General features: G+C 43.1%; 1 protein-coding gene across 1 annotated transcript in view; it reads right to left on the bottom strand.

Moving 5' to 3' along the window:
• The window catches only part of STK32B (serine/threonine kinase 32B), a 1,850,878-nt gene that overhangs the window by 209,496 nt on the left and 1,618,556 nt on the right, over nt 1-22,826 (bottom strand). The window contains exon 11 of the mRNA XM_085642433.1: nt 4,667-4,731. Within this exon, the coding sequence (XP_085498559.1) occupies nt 4,667-4,731 (65 nt within the window). The remainder of the gene's footprint in view (nt 1-4,666; nt 4,732-22,826) is intronic.

Below are 22,826 nucleotides of genomic sequence, written 5' to 3'. Positions count from 1 at the left end.
GTCACTATGCAGAACCAGTTTGCACTGGGAAGAGTGCAATGAACTATTGATAACCCCAAACTGTCCAATCAGAACATTTGGTCTGCCCCTAAATTTGCCATATTTTGTATGAAGTAAGGCACAAAAAGGTATAATAACCCCTGATCTGTCATTACAGAGGGGTTCGGAGTAGGAGTTCAGAAGTTGCAGTTGGGTTTCTGGAGTTAGAGTTGGTCGGAGTTGGAGTTAGTGGGTTCGGGTGGAGTTCGAGAGTTGAAATTGGAGTTGCGGCTACGTTTGTCTTTGGGTTATTCTTTGAGATGGAGTTCTTGTTGGGTGGTTCAACCTGAAGCTATTCGTCGCCTGTTCATTGGTAAATGATTTACTGCAATTTTTCTAAAATTCATGCTTAAATGAGATTTCTAAATGTTTAATTATTCTTTAGTAAATCTAAATTAAAAATTTTGAGCTGTAGTATATAAATGTAAGGTTACAAGGATTGATTAATGATTTAGATAAACAAAATTGAAATAACAAGAAATGATTTTGTGGTTCTTGAATTAATCACTGAAGATATCAAATGTTTTCTAGACTTTAATTGTGTTTTAGCTGGTTCTAATTCACCATCAACCAGTCCAACTAGTTGGTCCATCGACCAAGCAGTGGAGTGCCTTGATGATAAAGTCAGGATTCTGAAGAGTGTATATAGAATGTACATATATAAAATAGTAGGAAATTAGTCCTGATAGGTAATAAGGTACCCATGTTATCCAGCAGCCCCTTCTCCCGTGTAAAGACTCGAGTGAGATTGTGTGGATGAGAAGTGTGTTGGTGTTATGGGCCCCACTAATGAATGAATGTATGAATGAACCTTTGTGTATAAGAATCTGTGACATAAGGAGAATATGTAAATGTTGTCCTTTGCGCTGGATCACCAGTATTTTAGTAACAAAATTGCAGCTAAATGTACCATGTATCGGTTGGAAGGTTATGAACACGGGGAAACCACAGGCAGATTGTTGGCAAAAAAGATCAGACAGAAAAAAGTAGGGAGATGTATAACTGCTATAAAGAATGCAGGGGAGACGATAGTGGACACCCCCATGGAAATACTCAAAGTATTTAGAGTTCCTGTATCAAAAAGATCCGTAAAATGGATATGCTACCTTTTTTCAGGGCTTGGAAATGAAAGTTCAAGGATCAAGAGTCTTTGGATTTGCCTGTCTCTCAGGAGTAGATCTTCCAAGCTATAACATCACTAGCTACAGCGAATGCTGTGGGCCCAGATGCTCTCCAATTAAAATTATTTTTAATGTTTTTTCATGTAATGGAACAGGATATGTTAGCAACCTTTATATAAGCACAACGAGGGTCCATTCAGACTAATTTCACTTCTGAATTGTGATGTAAAAATTTACACTAAAGACTAAGCAGAGTTATTACTGCAGTTAGTGTCTATCAGGCAACACCGTTTTATTCCAGGGAGGGGCCCTGAAGACCACATTAGAAGGGTGATTACACTATTTGACCTGGTTGAAGCCCACGAAACACCCCTGGGATTGATTATACTAAATGCAGAAAAGACGTTCGATCGGGTGGTTGGGGGTTTTTGCGGGCAGTCTTGGAATCAAAGGGGTTTGGGAATGGATTCTTAGGATAACTTCAAGTCTGGATCTATTAGCTGAGAGCAACTTGGCTCCAGTGCTGGTGAATATTAAAAGAGATTTGGGCAGGATGGACCATCTCTTCCTCTTATTATTTGGGGGTTGCAATTTAATAAAAATGAATATCTTACCTAAAATATTGTATTTTTTCAGGACAATACCAGTGTAGATTAGTAAACCATGGTTGCAGAAACTAGAATCTATGTGTGTGATCTTCCTGTGGGGGTATAAAAAGCCTAGAAGGGTTATAAAATATATGACCTTGCAGAGGCTACGAGTTGGGTGGTAATTTCCCAACTTTACCGTCTATTACTGGGCATGTGCAATTCAATGTATGGGCATTTTTTTGATTGGAGATACAAGATGAAGTGGCATCATAGAATATCTAACAATATATGAAATGGAGCTTGGAATTGAAGCAAAAGGATGCTTTATGAGAATATTAGAGCCCAGCTATTACAAGAAACCTAAATAAAGGGTAGTAAGGGCTGCCTTCAAAATATGGTCTCAGCTTAAGCGATGACTGGCGATCCCTAAAATAAATTTCTACACTCCTGTCTCGGCGACCGCCATATTACCTATTATTTTTCAATACTCAGTGATGGAAAGGTGGAAACAGAAAGGTATTGAGTCGATAGGAGATCTACATAATAACACTCAACAATGCTCCTTCTCAGAACTGCAGGAGATGTTTGACTTGCCAATGAGAGATTTTTTAAATTTCTACATATTAGGGATTTTCTTTTAAGAAAGGAAAATTAAAAAATTGCGATAGATAAGATCCCTGCCATAGAGGCAACTAGACATAGCTACAGGATAGGGGCCATATATAATTTAATGGCTGAGACACAAAGATATGATTTAGTCTCTCAAGATTCTAAGTGGAGCAAAAGGCTAGATAGACCAGCAATATGTCTCCAGGAGTCTCTTGAAATGGGCAAAAGAAACTCTATTAACAGCTAGCTTAAAGAGACAGTTTTTTAAGACTGCTTTTAATTTGTACTACACTCTTGCTAAAATGTCTAAATGGGGACCTGAATTTGATGGAAAATGCAAACGAACCGGAGCTGATCAAGCAGAGATGGTGCATATGTTTTACTCATGTCCTAAACTACTGCCCTTTATTAAAGGAATAGAGGCTTTTTAAAATCATATTACCAAAAACTCTATTAGCTTTACTTCAGCAACAATGCTTTTAGGACTGGTAGATAGCGCAGGATCTAATATCAGAGGTCAGGAAGAAAGTTACCTGATTTTCGTTGCAACTGCAGTAGCATGTTATGTTATGTTATGTTATTAGTATTTATAAAGCGCGACTATTACCCGAAGGTGTCCTGGCGCTATAGAAGAAAATCCATCCTTAAGTCGTGACTAGGTGTGAGAGGCATTAACGTGTGAATAGCCATGTTTTTAGGGCCTTCCTAAAATCTAGATGATTTGTGGTGTTTCTGAGATGGAATGGGAGAGTGTTCCATTCTTTAGTTGCGCTCACTAAAAAACTTCGCCCACCCCAGTTCGATTTGTTTGCCCTTGGAATGAATGCTAGTTTTTCCCCTGAAGACCGCAGGCTTCTACCGGGTGAGTACCAATGAATATGGTTTCTCAAATGGGAAGGACCCATACTATGTAGGGCTCTATGTGTAATACACATAGATTTGAACAAAACTCGTTTCTTTACCGGCAGCCAGTGTAGCCTTTTGATCTCCGCCGAGATGGAAGCATATTTGGGAATGCCAGTGATCAGCCTAGCTGCCGCATTCTGCAATAATTGTAATCTTTTCAAAAGTCCCTCCTGAATATTAAGGTAGAGGCTATTACAATAATCTAATCTTAAGAGTGCCAATGCTGATATAACTATCCTTTGGGATTCTTTGGGTAGAAGGGGCAAGATCTTTTTGCAGGACCGCAAAATATGCGAAGTAGCCGAAACTACTGCATTGACTTGATCTTTGAGGGAGATTTTGTTATCAATGATGATTCCCAAATTTTTCACTTTTTTAGGGAGAGGTAACGGTCCCATAGTACCTGGCCACCAAGCTGGTGTCGAGAAATTTGGGTCATTACCAAAAATCACCACCTCTGTTTTGGAAGTGTTCAACTTGAGGCAGTTCTGGGCCATCCAGCTGCCTACTGACGTCACACACTCCGTAAATGCGGATGCTATATTTGGTGGTCCTCCCGGAAGTAGGGAGACCATACTAATATGGCGGGGGTAAAACAGGAACAGATGGTGGGCGGTTGGCCACCACCAGGCCGGCAGCAGCGGTCCGCCCGCCATACTAATAGGCCCCTTAATGTTTTTCTCATTTCAAGTGAACATCTAGAAGAAACACATTGTTTAAAAAAATTAGGCGGCAGATTTACAAGAAAGTGCCGCAGCGCTGCACCGCAAGCCCTTTGGCTTCGCCGCGCTGCGGCATTTTCAATGCACAGAAATGCGAAATATTTACAATAATATTTTGCATTCCTGTGCTGCCATTCGCTGGCACAGGCACCCTTGCACCATGGTGCAAGGATGCCTGCATCATGGGGAGATTGTTTTTTGTGCAGGAAGGGGTATCGTCCTGCACAAAAGCAAAAATCTCTACAGGCATTTTCCTCTTTCAATACGTGCTGTAGAATGCATGCATGGTTCCATCACACAACCTACATATTAATCACATGCATTGAGTACGGAACAATTGATATGTTTTATCCTGGCTGTGCTCTATTAAACAATGTACAGTCATATCACTAAGTAAATGCTTCTCTTCACATAGTAATAAACATTTACTGCTCCAGCCTTAAAATAAAACAACTCTTTCTGACTTCCTGTTACAATTACTAAATCATAGACAACAAGTAAGAGCCCTTTACACAATTTCCCCACCGAGCATCAGCATGTCATACTGCTGTCTTCATGCTCATCCTTTCTATTGCTGTAGCCACTTTCGTTTATCACTTCCTGTTGTTCCTGAAGCCTTCAAACTTTGAAAGCAGCCTTGTCACAGGATCCTACACGGGCATTTGATGGATGTACTTACCTTTCTCTGTTGAATATGATGAATTCTTTCCTAACTGTTTCCAGACACTGCTGTAGGTGGCCATTCTGTTAAAAAAAAAGGAAGAGACTGATCACCCATGACAGTAAATCACAGGCTGAATCAAAACATTAGAATGCAGTCGGTTTAGACATTAAATTATTCATGTGTCTTTTTTCCAATATGTGAGGCTGAAGATTACTTGGTGTCTGAAAAGGGGAGGTATTCATAATGCAGGATGAACCATGACATTGTCTGTAACAAGATGGATGCTGGGACCCTCCAAGAAATTACTCCTGCATACTTTATGCGCATGATTGAAATCTACATTTAAACATTGTGGACTATTTTATTTTTGAGGGCTGAAAATATTGTATTTTACAGGGTGATTTGTTGGCAGTGTTCTGAGCCTCTGTTAATACATAATTTCACCTATCAAGTTTAAATGTTCAGTATGTGCACCTTTGAGCAAGACTGATGCAAAGGCTTGCAAAGAAATTTATAGCAAAAGTGCTTATATCTTTGCTAAAAATCTTAATCTGACAATACTGATCTGTTTGTTTATCGTTTGTGTGACTTGTGTATAGTTTGATTGAACCAGAATCCACATTCCCCAAAATGCACCCTCCTCATTACCAAAGTGAGGCCCATAATGTTGCCCTTCTATAACCAAAAGCATAAAGAGAAATAAATAACATGTGTTAATGCACACTCTTTATACAGACATGCACATCCGGGTCTTAGAGAGTGCAAGGCTGAGGTGGGTGAGGAAGTGTGGGTATCTGAACCTTAACTCTTAGGGCCTGTTTATGAGTTTGGCAGATGGGTTATTCCATCACAAACATGACGGATATGCCGTCCGCCATATTACGAACTCGTAATACGGCGGACGGGATATCCGTCACATTTGTGATTGAGTAGCATGTCTGCCAAACTCATAATCGGGTCCTTAGTGAAATCATCAAACAACTTCCCCCCCCTTGATCGTATGGAACTTTGAGAGACGACTTGAAGTGTTGTAAGGGAGCTAACATCAGAAATACGTTTCCATCACTGTGAAAAACAACACTCAGATATTTCAACCATAAAGGTTTATTTTAAAATTGTAATCCAACCAGGATATATGAGTAGCAGGAACAGATATAACAGTACAGTCTGGAGGCTGAAGTGTGCCAGTAATTTAAGTCATAACAAAGTGCGATACAAAACAATAACAGCCCGAATGCAAAGGAAACAGATTGACACAATCAGGTGTTCCATAAACGAACTTTCCCTATCTAGTCTAACCATAAACTAAGACAGAGAACCCTACAGGGGATTTCTAAAGGAGAAACCCAGGTGTCCGCATGAGTTCTAACTCCAGAAGAAGGTCGAAGGGAAATGAAAGGGCATTCAGCATGGAGCTTACACTAAAAAAAAAACAGGAAAAAGAGAGCGATAAGTCTCTCTCTAAGTCAGGGTAAAGTCTGCCTAGCTAACTATGAAACACCAATTAAAGCTACACCTGTTAGTTTCCAGAGCATACATATCTTCTTACTACCATTCACAGCCAATACCATAGCCGCATTTGAGGGGAGTCGACATCCCCTTAAGTTCCCATCTCCACACAATAAAGCACACATCTGTTGACTGTGAGAGTTGCATCCTTCAGTCCTACAGGTACACCTGTGGACAGGAGGCTTTCTCTCATAGCCATTGCTGCACCATCCTTGCCAACTTTTCTCTCCCAGACCTCACTAGCAGCAGTCTAATACATACCAATATGCCTTTCTGTACCTAATGAGAAACATAATATCACACCTGCGGAGGAATCAAAGCAGCCAAGGGGACTTTATCCTTGTAGGGAAGTCCCCTTTTTTGCATGGTTACCTCCCACTTATTGCCTGACATCTGATGAAACCTGAATTGATATGCCTTGGGCCCTTGCCATTCAGGTTCCCAGGGCCTGTGTTTGTTCCCAAAACTGTACCTTCGTATCCACAATTGGCACATCCCTGGCCACTGGTAAGCCTCTTGTAAAAAGTACAATAGGTAACAAGGGCACTGCAACCAGGGAAGGTCTCTAAGGGCTGCAGCACCTATTGTGCCACCTTTAGAGGCCCTGCACCTTAACACACACACACTGTCACTGCAGGCTGTGTGTTTTGGAGCAGAGGAAAGTGAAGAGTTGACATGGCCCATATCCCTGTGTGTCATGTCTGCAATTCACTGCTTGATGTCTAGGTAAATCACCCCTCTAGCAGGGTCCCCTAGCCCTAAGGGTACATTGGCATGAGCCCTGTACTTCTGAAGTATCTAAGTCCATTCTTAGATGTTGTAAGTGTAGTGGAGACATAAGGAGTATATGGTCTGGGAATTTGTCATTTGCAACTCACAAGCTCCATAATGGCGTTAGTAAAAACTGGGAAGTTTGGTAGCAAACTTCTTAGCACATTAAACACACGTAGATGCCAGTGTGGGATTTAATGTAAAATGCACTCAGAGGGCATCTTGGAGATGCCCCCTGAAAATTTACCAGCCCTGGTGTGGTTCCTGAATGGCTGCCTGCCCTTTGCCACCACCAGACAGGTTTCTGGACCCCTGGGTAAAGAGCCTGTGCTCTCTGGGTCCAGAAGCAAATCCCATCCTGGGCAGAGGTGTCATGTCTCCTCCCCCAGGATTGACTGTGTCCACGAAAGTAGGAGCTTCCAAGTCCTGATGCCTTTGGAAGCTTTCCCTGCTGTTTGCTGCCTCCAGAAACTGGCTCCCACTGGTTCTGGCCCCACTTTGGGTAAGAGAATCAGCAGGAAAACCAAGCTAGGAAGAGAGGTGTGCCCACCTTTACAAACCCCACCCCTCAGATGGGGTAGGCGAGGTGAAGCATACATCTCAGTCCACTCCATCTTGAAGATGGGGTGGCTCAGCCAATTAGGGAGAGGCTCATGCCCCCCCCACTGGAGGGGGGCATAATAGGGGTGTACCCACCTCAAGGAAGTAACCCATTGGTCCACACATGCACAGCCCTTTAATCGCCCTAAATGTAGTATTTAGTTGCAACCCTGAACCTTGCCTCCTCAGATTCGATGAAGAAAGAAGGACCGAAGAGCTGTGCTGACCCAGGAAGAAAAAATGGAAGCCAACAGCTTTGGCCCCAGCCTTATCGGTCTCTCCTGTCTACGACCTGCCTACAGCAATAACCCCGGTGAGTCCACCAGCCAGCAACCCCCAGAGCCCGGGGACCTGCCCTGCAACAATCTTACAGACTCTGTCTCCCATGAGCACTGGATTTGCTCAAACAAAGACTCACCACAGAATCCGGATTCCAGCTACCCTACGAGTCTGTACCCCTATGCACCCGCAGCCTAACACCCCAAGGAGGTCTTCCCAGCAATCCTGACCTGGGATCTGGTGATCCCCGTTCTCCCTCCAGCCTCAAGACGATGCCTGCAGCCTCAAACTGAAGGTCCCCACGACCAACACCGGAGCTGTTAAAAAAAAACAATGCCAGAAGATACCCTTGCACGCGATAACCCCACAGCCTTGGGTGGCCCAACCGATGGTGTACAGGCATCAGCCAAGAACCCAACTTACCTCTCCAGCTGGTGCATGCCTTCAGGAAGACTCCCTGCCTGAGCCAGCAGCAACTTTGCAAAAACCAAAGGTCTCCATTGTGAAGCACAGGGTCCCGACGTCCTCTTTGCACCCTGCACCTGGCCACCCCAGTGCCATTGGTGGTGCACCTTAACCCCAGGAGCTTTGTTCCCACGCACAAGTTGCTGGCTCGGAAGCAGTCCCAACTTAAGGTCCCCTAAGCCCCATTGGCTAACATTGCTCCCCTGCACTCTGCACCCAGCTGACCCAATGCTGCTGGTGGTGCAACTTGAGTGCCCACATAGACCTTGGGGAAACTTAGTCCTAACTCCCAAACCTATGTTAAGAGATTTTGGGCCTAAAAATTTCTCTGTATTGAACCGTTGTTGTATGAAGAGAAGAGAACTCAATTGCAAAGTATAAAATGTCATACTTACCTTGAATTGTGAGATCCTAAGGTGTGATATCTAGGCATACCACCCCCAGTAATCAAAGTAATTACTGTATAATTCAAACTGCATTTCAAAGTTATACAAACCTGTAACAATTTCAATTTCAAGCACAACTGCATTTCCCTGAATAGTCTTTAGGATTTGAAAGTGTATTTTACTTAACTGTGCCAAGTCCTTCTTGGTTCTAAAATGAAACAAAATTATACTTTTTTCATACTTACCTAATCGGGCTGGATTCCGTCTCTGAGTGGGTGTGTTCATTTCTTGATGAAGTTAATACAATACATGCTTAAAACACTCTCTGGATAAGCCTAACTGCTCGCCCACACTACCACAAAGAGAGCTGGTAGTACTTACTTAATTTAGCCTCCGCTATACCTCTTGGGACTCCCTGGACTCTGTGCACACTATACCTTACTTTGGTATACTATATACAGAGCCAACTCCCTACAATCCCCCAACCAGTAGTGCACCAGGAGACGCATTTGAAGAGTAGTGGATAAAGGGAGCGGGCCCTCCCACAAGCTCTCAAAAATTGCTCTGTGTGGGACTTACTGAAGGTAACGGGAGGGGTTGTTTGCCCCAAAGGACCCTCAGCAGCCAAGGAGACTTCATCCCCCAACCAATAGTCCACAAGGAGACAAGTTTGCAGAGTGGTGGAGAAAGAGGGCAAGGCCTCTGAACACCTCTCAGCAATCCCGCTGTGTGGAAATTACTGAATATAACAGGTGGAGTTGTTGGCCCCCAAGGACCCTCAGCAGCCAATGGGATTTCATCCTCCAACCAGTTGTGTGCCAGGAGGCGCATTTTCAGAGTCATGGGAAAAGGGGGCAGCGTCGGCAACTTGACGGTTCGCTTTATTTTTTCTTTTCTTTTTCTTTATTTGGGGTGGGGGCTAAGTGGTCCCCCTTCCCTGGGCCAAATTCGTCCCCAGGGACCCCATCCTTCAGGGCACAGCCTTTTCTTTTTAAATTAACGGGGGAAGAGCCTAGCAGCCTCCCTCCTGGGCCACAAATTTAGAACCAGGGACTCCGTCACTCAGGGCCCGGCCTTTTTTAAATTAAAGAGAGGAGGGCCAAGTGGCCCTAGTACCGGGCCAATTTTGGCCCCGGGCACCCCATCCCCAGAGTCCGCCCTCTAGTGTGGGTACCTTGGTCCCACCCAGGGCACCCACTCACCACTGTTGGGGTCCATGGTGGGAGCCTCAAGTTCCTGCGGGAGCAGGCATTGCTTTTACAGAAAGGGAGCTGCTGAACATGCAGCTCCCTCTCTGTTAAAGCAATTCTGCTCCGCTTCCAGCAAGCAAAAGCATTGCTTGCTGGAAGTGGAACAATTGCTATGGCTTGGTGGGAGAATTAAAAGTCCTGCCAAGCCATAGCAAACAGCTATGTCCTGGGGGTGGGCACCCTGGGGCATGATAGTCCTCAGGGCCACATATGGCTCCAGGATGGGTGCAATGCGGCCCCCCTCCTTTCCTGGATTTTGCCCCGAGAGGTGGTGGTCCAAAGGGCTGTGGGGGGGCTTGCAGCCCCTCTGTATTAATTGAAATGAAAGCCCGGGCAGGTGGCAGTCCCAGGGGCTGAGGGGGTTTGAGAGCCCCCCCCCCCATATAAAAAGAATATAAGCTCCAGAGACGTGGTGGTTTCTGGGGCATTAATGAGGAGATGTTTTATTAAAAGGACCCATGACCTGGTCCACCAGGGGCCGATTACTAACGAGGTGCCGGAGTCAGCACTTTTCTTTTTATTTAATTCAGTGGGATGCGTAGATCGAATGCATGTCCCGCCAAAAAAGTTTTCCAAACAATGCTATTTGGTACTGCGGGTCCTGTTGGACCCCCCAAAGAGGCCCATGGGGGCAGGGTATTTCTACTGTTCCCCGTTTCTTCTTTTTAATTTTTTTTTCTGGGACTGGGTATAAGCCAACACCTCCTGGATTGAAGTAAAGGCAGCCAATCAGATTGCAGCACGGGGACTGTTGCATTTGCGGGTGCTCCACGATCCCAGATATACAAATGTGTTTTCCAGTTAATATCTCCCAAGTAACTGAATGGATTTACACCAAATCACAAAAAGCATTATATGCATAAAAACATCTAGATTCCTGCCAAATTTGGTGTATTTTCATCCAGCGGTTCTGTCTGTAGGCTTGTTCGAAGGGACTATGAGAATTAACAAGGGAAAAACATTTTTTAGTTCCCCCTTTTTTCTCGTTCCCCAGTTGACGAACCACACCAAAACTTTCCAAACGACGCCTGAAGTGCCAGGCAAATTTTCCTGCAAAATTTTATGAAGATTCATCAAGCGACACCAAAGACATTGGCACCTGAAAATGGTCTTTTTGATAGCACCTCCATCCTAGCTATAATTACCTCCTGGTGATATACATGTACAAAGGTATATAGATTACGCATACAGGATAGAGACTAAAATCACGCTGCTTCATCAGCTCAGGGATATTTATGCCTAAACTTATAATAGGAAAGCTGAACCTTCAAGAGACAGATTGAAATGTGCTGGGTAAAAGACACTCGGTATGGCCAAAGGTGGCACACATGATATAGAGCTACTTGTCAACACTGGCAGCATAGTCTGCCAGAGTTTGCCTATGGTAAAGTTGCTTATCACTTCTATGTTAGAATAATTACCTCAAATTTGGCACACCACCCTAAATGAGAACCTCTGTGTTTGATATAATCCAGGGATTCCTCATGATATTCAGGGAATTCACTACATTCAGGTTCTTGGCATACATTACTCAATTTTTGAAGCCTCACAAATCTAGCCTCTAGCTATGTTTTAGCCAAGAGTGAGCCAGCTATGAAGTCATGAGCTAGTCTATTGATGCACAAAGTGAGAAACAGACTGTGTGTCATGGCACAATTGGATATCCTTGTCAGTGTGTCAGTCATGGTAAAGCAGGAAAGGATTAATACATCCAAGTCGCAGCGAAGAGATCTGCTGCTGAGGCTTTCTTCTCTCAGACATGTGTTCCTCTAAGTCTCTTGGTGGGTACAGTAGCGGTGAAGAGCCTTCTTACGATGTGGTGAACCACTAACCACTATCAATCCATTTGTGTCTGCTTTAGGAGTTCCTCTTGTTTTTCAGAATTATACAGCCTGCTGTTAGTTATATCACATTGAGAAATTCAAGTACAAATTAGTCATTTTCCATCCCAGGTTTGGGGTCCAATGATTCTTGGAGCAGAGGTAGGTATTCCCTCCATTTGAACTGTCATGCTTTTTTTTACATTTTAGTAGCCTAACTACCATGTTATGTCGTAAGGTAACATGCATTGTGCGTTCTGAACATTTCCCAGATCATTTATTTTCCCCTGCATCTAAAAGTTGGTTTAGAGATATCGCAGAAATGTTTTTGTCAGTCAAGCATTCGCAATACCATTTTTTTTCTCAAGATTTTTATTGGAGAAGTCAGATAAGGGGCAATACAAGAATTATACATTGTGATACATTCCAGCACATTAAAGTAGTGCTTTTGGTCATTATGTTCGTATTGATTTTCACCAGAGGGTGTTTGTCCCGCGCTGTAAAATAAGTGCAAACTGCACCAGCAGTGCAAGAGGTCTCTTCTTCTTTTCTTGCCGCTCAAATAGATTTTTTACCCGAGCAGCAGCTTTCTCAACGCGAACGGGAGGTTTCTCAACGTGAGTGATTGAAATCTGACCGCCCGCATTGAGAAATATCGCCGGTAAGTTAATTTTCCTCGCGCGCCAACTTGACATTTGCAAGTGAGGAAAAAACTGCTCCGCTATCCGGAGCGGAGTTTTTCAGAACACTGCATGCTCCACGGAGTGCATAGTGCAGAAAACTCTGCAAACTCCGCAAATGACTTCACCGCCCAGGCCTACATGTTAGTGCATCATAGATGATTATATATAATAATTGCCTAGCGGGGGTTTCAATTGAAATTGAAGCTGATGTCCCTAAAGCAGGGGGTAGAGCTATTCCAGTTTTATTATATGCCGATAATGCAATTTTAATTGCTAGTACAGCAAGGAGCCTGCAACGTTTACTAGATGCATTTGTTGATTTTATATATAGCTTGGACTTATTGACAAACTTCAAAAAATGTCATACCACTCAGTTAATGGTCAGGTTTTATCCAGGGTGGAAAATTTGGCATATATGGGTTTGCTCCTCAGTTCGGGCCTCAGCTAGAAATATCTTTTATCTAAAAATAGAGGGGCCCTCCAACATATAATTTCTGGGCTCCAAAAGGTTACAAGGCACATTGGGCATTAGTCCCCTGAACTATTACTTGATGTTTATGAAGCAAAATGTGTTCCGATGGCCACCTTTAGCAGTGAAATTTAGGGGTATGCCAACACTGATGGCATTCATGTGACAGAGAACAAATTCCTCAGAAATTTATAAGCCATTGGTCAAGGAATCCCCACCAAAATAGCACACAAAGAATTAGGTATGCCATATTATGTAGATTTTATTCAGGTTTGTACTCTCTTAATGTGGTTTGATATAAAGAGGATCTGCATTATAAAAGCCTGATACTACAGGATTATTTGCTTTTAGGCAATGTGGCTCATATCCCTTGGTTACAATACTTTAAAAAATCATTTAAGAAATTAGGAAACCCAGACTACTGAAATGGAAAATTATGCCTTGACAAAACAGACCGTTCGGAAGTGGTTAAATCTGCAAGCGGATTAGAACCCTCCCTCCCACTGAATGTGTCTAACAGGCAACAACATCTTTTAAAATTTCTAAGGTTAGATATCTTTCACCAGCTTTTGTTTCCAAAGGGGGCCTGGTACTAATTTCCCAATCTGCATGTTTTTAGTTGCAATAATATCTCGATTTGTGACTCCATTTATTGTGCTTGTGTGTCCAATGTTTCCTTCTTATGCCTCAAGTATATCAGGCCTCTGTTGGACCCAGCACATTTAAGGCAAATCTGGTTGCCATATCGTAATTTACAGTTGCTAGTGTCACCAAAAGTATGTTTCTTTGTTTCTTGTTTTCTTTCTGGTGTCCTTTCGACTATCCAATAAGACTGCAATGTAGCGATCTAGTTACCATTGGGACAATATTGGCCCTTTTAGCTCTTTTTATTTGAACTGTTTTTAAATTATTTAGATCGTTTTATAGCTGATGGAACTCATTTGAGGTTTTATTTTGTACTATTGCTGCCATTTATGCTATTCATGGAGTTGTTTACTTTTAAATCTACTGTTGTTGTATGTGCTGTACACTTTTATGATTTTACCATAAAATTGAATACATTTTAATCAACTAAACTTATTAACACAAGGATAGTGTCTGTATCAGTAATGAACTTAATATGACAAGGTGATGTCTAAAAGAAAAAGAGAAACAATAGAGAAGTAGCATGGGGACAAAAACTAGAGAAAGAAAAAGGAATAGAGAGAAAGTAAGGGATATGGTGTGTACACACAGGAAAAACATATCAGGCAATATACATTGCATGTAAAATGTTGTGTATTGCAGTTAGATTTTTTTAAGTAAAGGTCAAATTTGGACCATAAAAGGTGAGATTTGCTGTTGAAATTATGTATGATGTTGTCTGCACTTCAAATAAAGAAAGCCCAAGCCCACCTTCTGTGGTATGAGATGTTATTGTGATTTTTCCCATTAGCTCAAATGTTTTTACACCACTGGTGAGTAATAAGTCCATGTAGTAATGATCCCTGCTGTCCAGAATTGGAGTAGATATACTAACTAGGGGTTCTAAGGAGACAATTATATGGTTTGAGTGGGACTAGTGTTAACAATTTTGTTTATAGCATCTTCCATCTTTGGTCTGCTATGTTTGCAATTCAAAAGTAAGTGATCTAAGTCTCCAGGAGAGCCTCTACAATGTCAGCATGAGTTTGAGTCTATTTATCCTAGTTGGTACAGTCATATAGAGAACCAGAAAGACCTATTGCAGGTCCAAGCATACACTGGTACAGTAGAGGGGACATTTTATGTCTAGATATAATTGAAGCGGCATCACAGGAAAATGAGGTGGAACAACAAGGACCAAGGGAACATGATGGTTCACTATTTGAGGAAATATCCTGATCTGATGGTTCTTATTATTAGCTTATACATTTCAGAGAGAAGTTTTCTCAAGTTGGGAAGGTAGACAGGTCACTGTCAGACAAAATGTTCACTATGAGAGTGGTTGTGCAATTGTTTTTTATCTCAATGTCTTTATCTTCTAATTGTAGCAAATTTTGTTACAACTCCACTCTATTTTTGGTATGGAAGAGGCAGTGTAATACAGTAGGCAATAAGGTGGATCAAGAGAATATGAGGTGATATTACTGCCCAGAATAAGTTTTACCCTTTTCCTGTTGCTCTTTTTAAATGCAACCCTTGCACTTTTAGCACATATTTTGCTGTCACATTTGCACTACATATCTAGTTTTATGGACAGCTCATTGTTATATGAAATGTCAATTGCAGAAGTTACAAAATGAAGTGGTTTGAGTATTCTTTTTTTAACCTGATGTCTTCTTCCTCCACTTACAGCAAATTATATCTTGTCACACCTGCACTTTACAGCTGGGTTTATGAAGGGAACTGTGTAAAATAAGTCAACAATGTAGAGGAAAAGTAGATGGGGCAATACTGGTGTCTAGATATAAGTCTACCCTTGTTTCTCGTTTCTGCTGCCCTTGCATTAAGAGCGCAACTTGCGCTGTCACATTTGCACTATATACCCCGTTGTACGGAAGAGGTATTGCAAGACAGGATAGGACACATGTGAAACAAATAATGCAGGATGATCTGCCACTCTGAACGTGGTTATTGTTTTCATTTTTTGTGATTTTTTTCTATTGTTATGTGTAAATCTATGGTTTTTATTAACCTAAATAAACTTGACTCTAGCTTTGACTTATGTCATAAGAGAGAGTCTTAAATTTCATCACAGGTAGAGGGTACGATTGGGCTAATATTATTGCGAGAGTAGAATTCCGCCCTTTCATTATAATTTTTTTATTATTTGTGATATTCTTTTTTTGCAAAGTTTTATATATTAGAGATGCAGTATGAGGGTTATTCACTAGAATCTCAAGGAAGTTAAGGCACTCTGCTGGGTTTTCTCAGAGCAACCTTGATCTTCAGAAAGCTATAAAAGTCATAGGAGTGAAAGTGGAATCTCTCAGTGACCACAGCAAAAGAAATGGGTTTTTAGTACTGCCTAGATCTTTGATAACTCCACCATGGCTGGTATCACGCCCAGCTAGAAAGGAGGAGGGTTATCCATGAGGCTAGCTACTCATCAATAGCAATACAATCCTAGCTATAGAAACGTCAACTAAAAGACCAAAAGGCATCCCGGCCTTGGGGAGGGAGGAATCTCCTTCGCAGAGAGATATGATGCCTTGTGGTGAAAACCAGAGAACCCTGGAAGCCACAAAGCCGATCCACCTGCTTTCAACCAAGACCATCACCATTGATACATGGAACGTGAGTACCATGTATGAGGCAGGCAAGACAACCCAAGTGGCAGCGGAGATGAAAAAATATAACTTTACCCTGCTTGGCATCAGCAAGACCAGATGGACATCAATCAATCAGTATTTATATAGCGCATCTTATCACCCTGAGGGTATCCAGGTGCTAGGGTACGGTGAGCTTCAGTGGAAGAGCCAGGTCTTGTGTCCCTTCCTGTAGCTGGCAAGTGAAGGGGAGGTTCGGAGGTGGAGGTCTTTCCAGGACTTGGCTGAAAGGGAGTAGAAAGAACGACCTCCAATATGGCTCTGCTGGATTTGAAGGACATGTGTCAGGGAAGAGAGACAGATCAGAGTTGGCTGGTCAGATTTTGGAAGGTCAGGTGGTGGTTGATATAGCAGGGTCTGGCGTAGTGGAAGGCCTTGTAGGCCAGGGTCAGCAGCAGGAAGTGGCATCAATTTGGGACAGAGAGCCAGTAGAGGCTTCTGAGGTGGGGAAGATGCTGGTCCATTTGGACAGGTCGAGGATTAATTTGACTGCAGTGTTCTGTATGGCCTATAGTTGTTTGGGGATATGGGTGGTGGTTCTGGCATACAGTGCATTTCCATAGACCAGGCGGCTGGTGACAAGAACTCGAGTCACTGTTTTGCTGGAGTTGACGGGGGTCTACCTCACAATCTTACAAAGCATGCAGAGGATGTGGAAACAGAAGAGGCCACTGCTTTGACCTGGTGCTTCATGAAAAGATCTGAGTCCAGGATGATGCAAAGGTTGCGGGCGTGGTTTTTGGGGTAGGGTGAGGGTCTGAGTGCAATGGGCCACCTTGTGTCATCCCAAGGGGAGGTGTTTCTTCTGAAAATGAGGACTTCTGTCTTGTCTGTGTTCAGTTTCAGGCAGATGGATATCATCCAGTCGGCGATATTGGTCATGGCATTCTGGAAGTTGCAACTGGTGGTGGTGTCTTCCATGGGGGAGAGGATTAGTCGGGTGTTGTCTACATACGAGATAAAGCTGAGTCTGTGGGCACAGACAATGTTGGCCAAAGGAGTCATATAGGCGTTGAAGAGGGTGGGGCTGAGGGATGATCCTTGGGGGACTCCACAAATTATGCTCTTGTGTTCGGAGGTGAATGGTGGTAGGCGGATTTTCTGTGCGCATCCTGTGAGGAAAGAGGAGATCCACTTGAGGGCGTTTCCTCTGATGCTGATGTGATGGAATATGGCAATGAGAGTGTGGTTTGATACAGTGTCAAAAGCCACTGAGAGGTCGAGGAGGATCAGGGTGGCTGTCTCCCCATGTTTGAGGATGGATCTGATGTCATCAGTTGCGGCTATCAAGGCGGTTTCAGTGCTGTGGTTGTAGCGAAAGCCGTACTGGGAGGCATCAATCATGTTGTTCCCTTCCAGGTGATCCATGAGCTGGCAGTTGAAGGCTTTCTGCAGGACCTTGGCCAGGAAGAGGAACAGAGTGATGGCGTAGTAGTTCATAAGGTTGCTTGGGTCAGCAGAGGGCTTCTTCTGGAGGGGTTTCACCTTTGCATGTTTCCAGGCTTTGGGGAAGGTGGCAGTGGTGATGGATGAGTTGAAGATGATGTTGAATGCGCTACTGATTTCCAGCTGTTCCAGGTTGAAGGCGTGGTCGGGGCTGGGCTCTGTCGGTGCTCCGGAGTGGATGGAGGTCATGATCGCTGTGGTGATTGGCATGGTGAGAGGAGTCCAATTGGTGAGGTGGCTGTGGTAGTTGTCGATGTGTGTCAGGAGGTAACTGGGATTGGTTGGCTGTGGGTTGAATTTGCTGGAGATGTCTGCTATCAAGTTGTGGAAGTAGTTTGCCAGGGAGTGCTTGGGAAGGGCAGTTTGTGGTCTCTGCGGCAGATGGGCATGAGAAATCTCTGATAATGTTGTGTTCTTTTGTGTGATTGGTGCATGCCTCCACGCGGATGGTTGGGGGGGTCCTTTTTGACTTCCTTCAGAAGGTGGTGGCATTTGCTGAGGGCTACTTTGAAGGTGGTGAAGTCTGATGGGTTTCTGCTGCAGGGCCATCACCTCTCCAGTCGTTTGCACTCATGTTTGAAGGCCCAGAGTTCGGCGTATATCCAACATCCCCACTTTGGCAAAACTGCTGGAAGAATACGTGCAAATTTAACTCTGCAACCATGTAGAGAACTTCAATCTCCTGGATCAACACAAATCCGGCTCTCGTCAAAGACACAGCAGAGAATCAGCACTCACTCACATCATGAACATATTAAAAATACTAAACCATAATGAATCATATCTTTTGATACTCCTCTGCTTTCGACATGATTAAACATGACAACCTACCGTCCCTATTGGAACAATGGAAGGGTCTATCAGGACCCGTGCTACAACGGTTTACCTCATTCCTACACAATAGAACCCAAAGAATCAAGATGAAGCAATCCCTCTCTCACCCCACTGTGGTCACCCTAGGGGTTCCACAGGGGTCTGCACTATCACCCATTCTGCTCAACGTATTCATGTAACCCCTGGCATATGCATTGAACTGCGTGAACATTCTTTATCACATGTATGCAGATGACACTCAATTGTATATGAAAATCTCCTCTCCAGAAGACTTCATCTCCCTCAACGCTATTCTGCATAACACTCAAAGCTGGCTCACTGGCAACCACCTCATGCTCAACAACTTCAAAACGGAATTACTCCTCATCTCTCCACCTAACCATACGCCCAAGACCGACCTCTGGCTGAAACATCTAACAGCCTTTAACAGCTCTCCCCACATCATTGATTCTGCTAAATCCTTGGGAATTACCTTTGATAAACACTTGAATATGCAGGCTCATATCAGTAATGCCACCAAAGGAGCTAATTACCAGATGAGTATCCTAAGGAAACTTAAACCCTTCCTTCCACAGGACAACTTAAAGATGGCGGTCCAAGCTCTAGTGTTGCCAATATTGGATTACAGAAGCACGGCTCTATGCGGACTTCCTAAATATAAGCTGGCCCCGCTGAGGGCTTCTCTGAACGTGACTGACAGAATGGTCTCTGGAACAAACAGAAATAACAACATATCTCTGACCCTAAAAGCCTTGAACTGACTCCCCTATGAGGCAAGGATACAACTAAAGATCGCCTGCATGTCTCATAAAGCCCTTCATCTCAAAACCCCCAGTTACTTGGCACAAAAGCTAGAGCTATCGGGGGGCTGCAGATCTTCATGAAGTGCGAGCTCAATACTATTGAAACCACAGTCCTACCAAAAAAGAGAACTTGCTGCAGAGCCTTCTCTGGTATCGCACCAAAGATATGGAACTCCTTGCCACCAGATGTCCGCAGAATCTCTTCCTCCTCCTCCTTTAAAAAATAAGTGAAAACGCTACAAATTAAGAAGCTCACACTCTTAGACTTTAACTCATGTTTTATTGTCATCACACTATGTTCTTCTGTCTACTCCTCCCTACCTTGTTAATTGACTGAATGTCTACACACTAATGATCCGCCATAGCTATCACTTTGCTATGTTTCATTCACATTTCTGACAGGTTTTTTAACTCTTCAACTTTTCTCGTACCCATCTAATGTAAAGCGATCTGATACCCGCTTGAGTTATGTTTGCGCTATACAAAACTTTATAAATAAGATAGATAAATAGATAATATAAGTTGCATATGAATATGCAATGAAAAATGTGCCTATTTTTCATTTGTATAAAAAATTGTTAATATTTTATTGCATTTCTAAGCCAAAAATAAAACCCAGATCCTAATCAAGGAAACATTGCATTGAATGTCCATAGTTAGTAATATTAGTGCATATCTGTGAGCCTATGGCAGAATCACTGTTTATAGTGCCCTGTACATATGATAGTGCATGCTGTAGTCCTTCAACATAATTATCTAGTCAGGAGAGCATGTGGAGCATTGACACATCATTTCATTTCTCATGACAATGTGTAAATGGCAATGCTGCACTGCACTTTCAGACAAATTTACACAAATGAACTGACTTAAACAGATCCATTTTGTCCATTTTATGGTTGATTTTAATCAAAAATATTTTAAGCAAATTTTCTTATTATTTTGCACGGTTGTATTTTAAATGATTCAGTAATATACACACAAAATCAAAAGAACCACATACAGGAATACTTTTCAATTATTTACTTTTACATCAACACGTAAACATGTCCAAACAACTATCATACCTCAGGCGATCAGACAATAGACAACATTCAATTAGAAATTTACATTTATATACAAAAAAGCAAAGCATCAATGAATAACACTTATACTTCTCGAAAAGCCTATTTTAAAGAGTATTTTGTTATGTTGAAGGCGAAGACGAGTCAGAGAGAGGTCTACGCGTTTCGAATCCCTTCACCGGGGATTCTCATCAGGACCAAAAATATCTGGGAGAAAGAAACATATACAGAACTGAATTAGACCATTAGCCCTTCCAGTGGCAGTTTATTTAAAAGATTTCCAAAGGTGGAGTCTTACCTACACTTTGCAGTGGCACATCCACGAGTGAAACGGATGGTGGTAAGCCTGCGATAAAACGCATCTATAGGCGGCAGAATAGAGAAAGCAGTGTTTTAAAGTGAGGAAAAGAAAAGAAAAGGCAGCGAAACAGCCTACGTCTAATCTAATTGCTAATGTGCCGGCAGATTCGTGGGACAAACTTACAGGTAGTTATCAGAGATCTCTCATATCGACGTCCGTGGCTCCTCACTCAGCCTGGGCGGAAGCTGCTCGTTGTGTCTCGGGAAATTCGAGGACAGCGGCTCGGTGTTTTTCCGGCCGATCACTGCATCAGAAACAAAGACATATTCAGTGGGCAATCCGGACTGTTAAATCGGGGAGACGTACGCGCGCTCCCAGCCTCCTCCGAGGACGAAAATACCTTATAAATCTTCTATCAGAGCGTCCTTGGGTCCCAGCTGCACCGTGCACGAGGACCAGTGTTTGAGTGTTACTGCCATCGCCATTTTGTAGTTCTTGAACGGTGGCGAATCACAAGACCGTGCCTCAGGGGATTGTGGGACTTGTAGTTCGGCCGTGATTTTTTTACAAAGGCGATTTTTTACAAAAACAACACCAATTAATAGAGACATCTTGCCACACTTATAATGAGAGTAAGGCAAGTGGATAATCCCGTGTTTTCATTGTGCGACTGCCTTTTCTTAATTGTTCGTAAATACAGCACAGTGAATGATTTTCTGGTCCAACAAACAGGGGTTGTGTCAAACTTGATGATGAGCATCGCTTCTCTCTTCACTAGTTTGGCGTTTGGGAAAACAAACCAGGAGATAAGGACAAGGATACAACAACACAAATCTAGGATACACAAGAACGTGCCTAATGCCCCGTTGGTGAACCATTGGCTTAACAAAAATCACACTGAAAGAGACGTTAGATGGACTGTAATTTCAAAAGTCACACAGGATATCCGAGGCGGCGACCTTGATGCCAAACTAGTGAAGAGAGAAGCGATGCTCATCATCAAGTTTAACACGTCAGTGGCTGGTCTGAATGAGCTATCCGAGATTTTTAATCTATAAAAATACCTCTGTATACCCCTCTCTCCAGTCAGCCAGAAATGTCCGTCACCAACGAGGCTCGCATCTCAAAAACGCTCCTTGTCCCCATGGACCGACATCATCTATCAGCAGGACAGCTACGTCTCACACATGGACGTATCTGTATTAATTGACACAACCCCTGTTTGTTGGACCAGAAAATCATTCACTGTGCTGTATTTACGAACAATTAAGAAAAGGCAGTCGCACAATGAAAACACGGGATTATCCACTTGCCTTACTCTCATTATAAGTGTGGCAAGATGTCTCTATTAATTGGTGTTGTTTTTGTAAAAAATCGCCTTTGTAAAAAAATCACGGCCGAACTACAAGTCCCACAATCCCCTGAGGCACGGTCTTGTGATTCGCCACCGTTCAAGAACTACAAAATGGCGATGGCAGTAGCACTCAAACACTGGTCCTCGTGCACGGTGCAGCTGGGACCCAAGGACGCTCTGATAGAAGATTTATAAGGTATTTTCGTCCTCGGTGGAGGCTGGGAGCGCGCGTACGTCTCCCCGATTTAACAGTCCGGATTGCCCACTGAATATGTCTTTGTTTCTGATGCAGTGATCGGCCGGAAAAACACCGAGCCGCTGTCCTCGAATTTCCCGAGACACAACGAGCAGCTTCCGCCCAGGCTGAGTGAGGAGCCACGGACGTCGATATGAGAGATCTCTGATAACTACCTGTAAGTTTGTCCCACGAATCTGCCGGCACATTAGCAATTAGATTAGACGTAGGCTGTTTCGCTGCCTTTTCTTTTCTTTTCCTCACTTTAAAACACTGCTTTCTCTATTCTGCCGCCTATAGATGCGTTTTATCGCAGGCTTACCACCATCCGTTTCACTCGTGGATGTGCCACTGCAAAGTGTAGGTAAGACTCCACCTTTGGAAATCTTTTAAATAAACTGCCACTGGAAGGGCTAATGGTCTAATTCAGTTCTGTATATGTTTCTTTCTCCCAGATATTTTTGGTCCTGATGAGAATCCCCGGTGAAGGGATTCGAAACGCGTAGACCTCTCTCTGACTCGTCTTCGCCTTCAACATAACAAAATACTCTTTAAAATAGGCTTTTCGAGAAGTATAAGTGATATTCATTGATGCTTTGCTTTTTTGTATATAAATGTA

Source organism: Triturus cristatus, chromosome 2_2 (genome assembly GCF_964204655.1).
Source record: "Triturus cristatus chromosome 2_2, aTriCri1.1, whole genome shotgun sequence".
NCBI classification, from domain to species: domain Eukaryota; kingdom Metazoa; phylum Chordata; class Amphibia; order Caudata; family Salamandridae; genus Triturus; species Triturus cristatus.
This window is presented reverse-complemented; position numbering and strand designations above follow the sequence as displayed.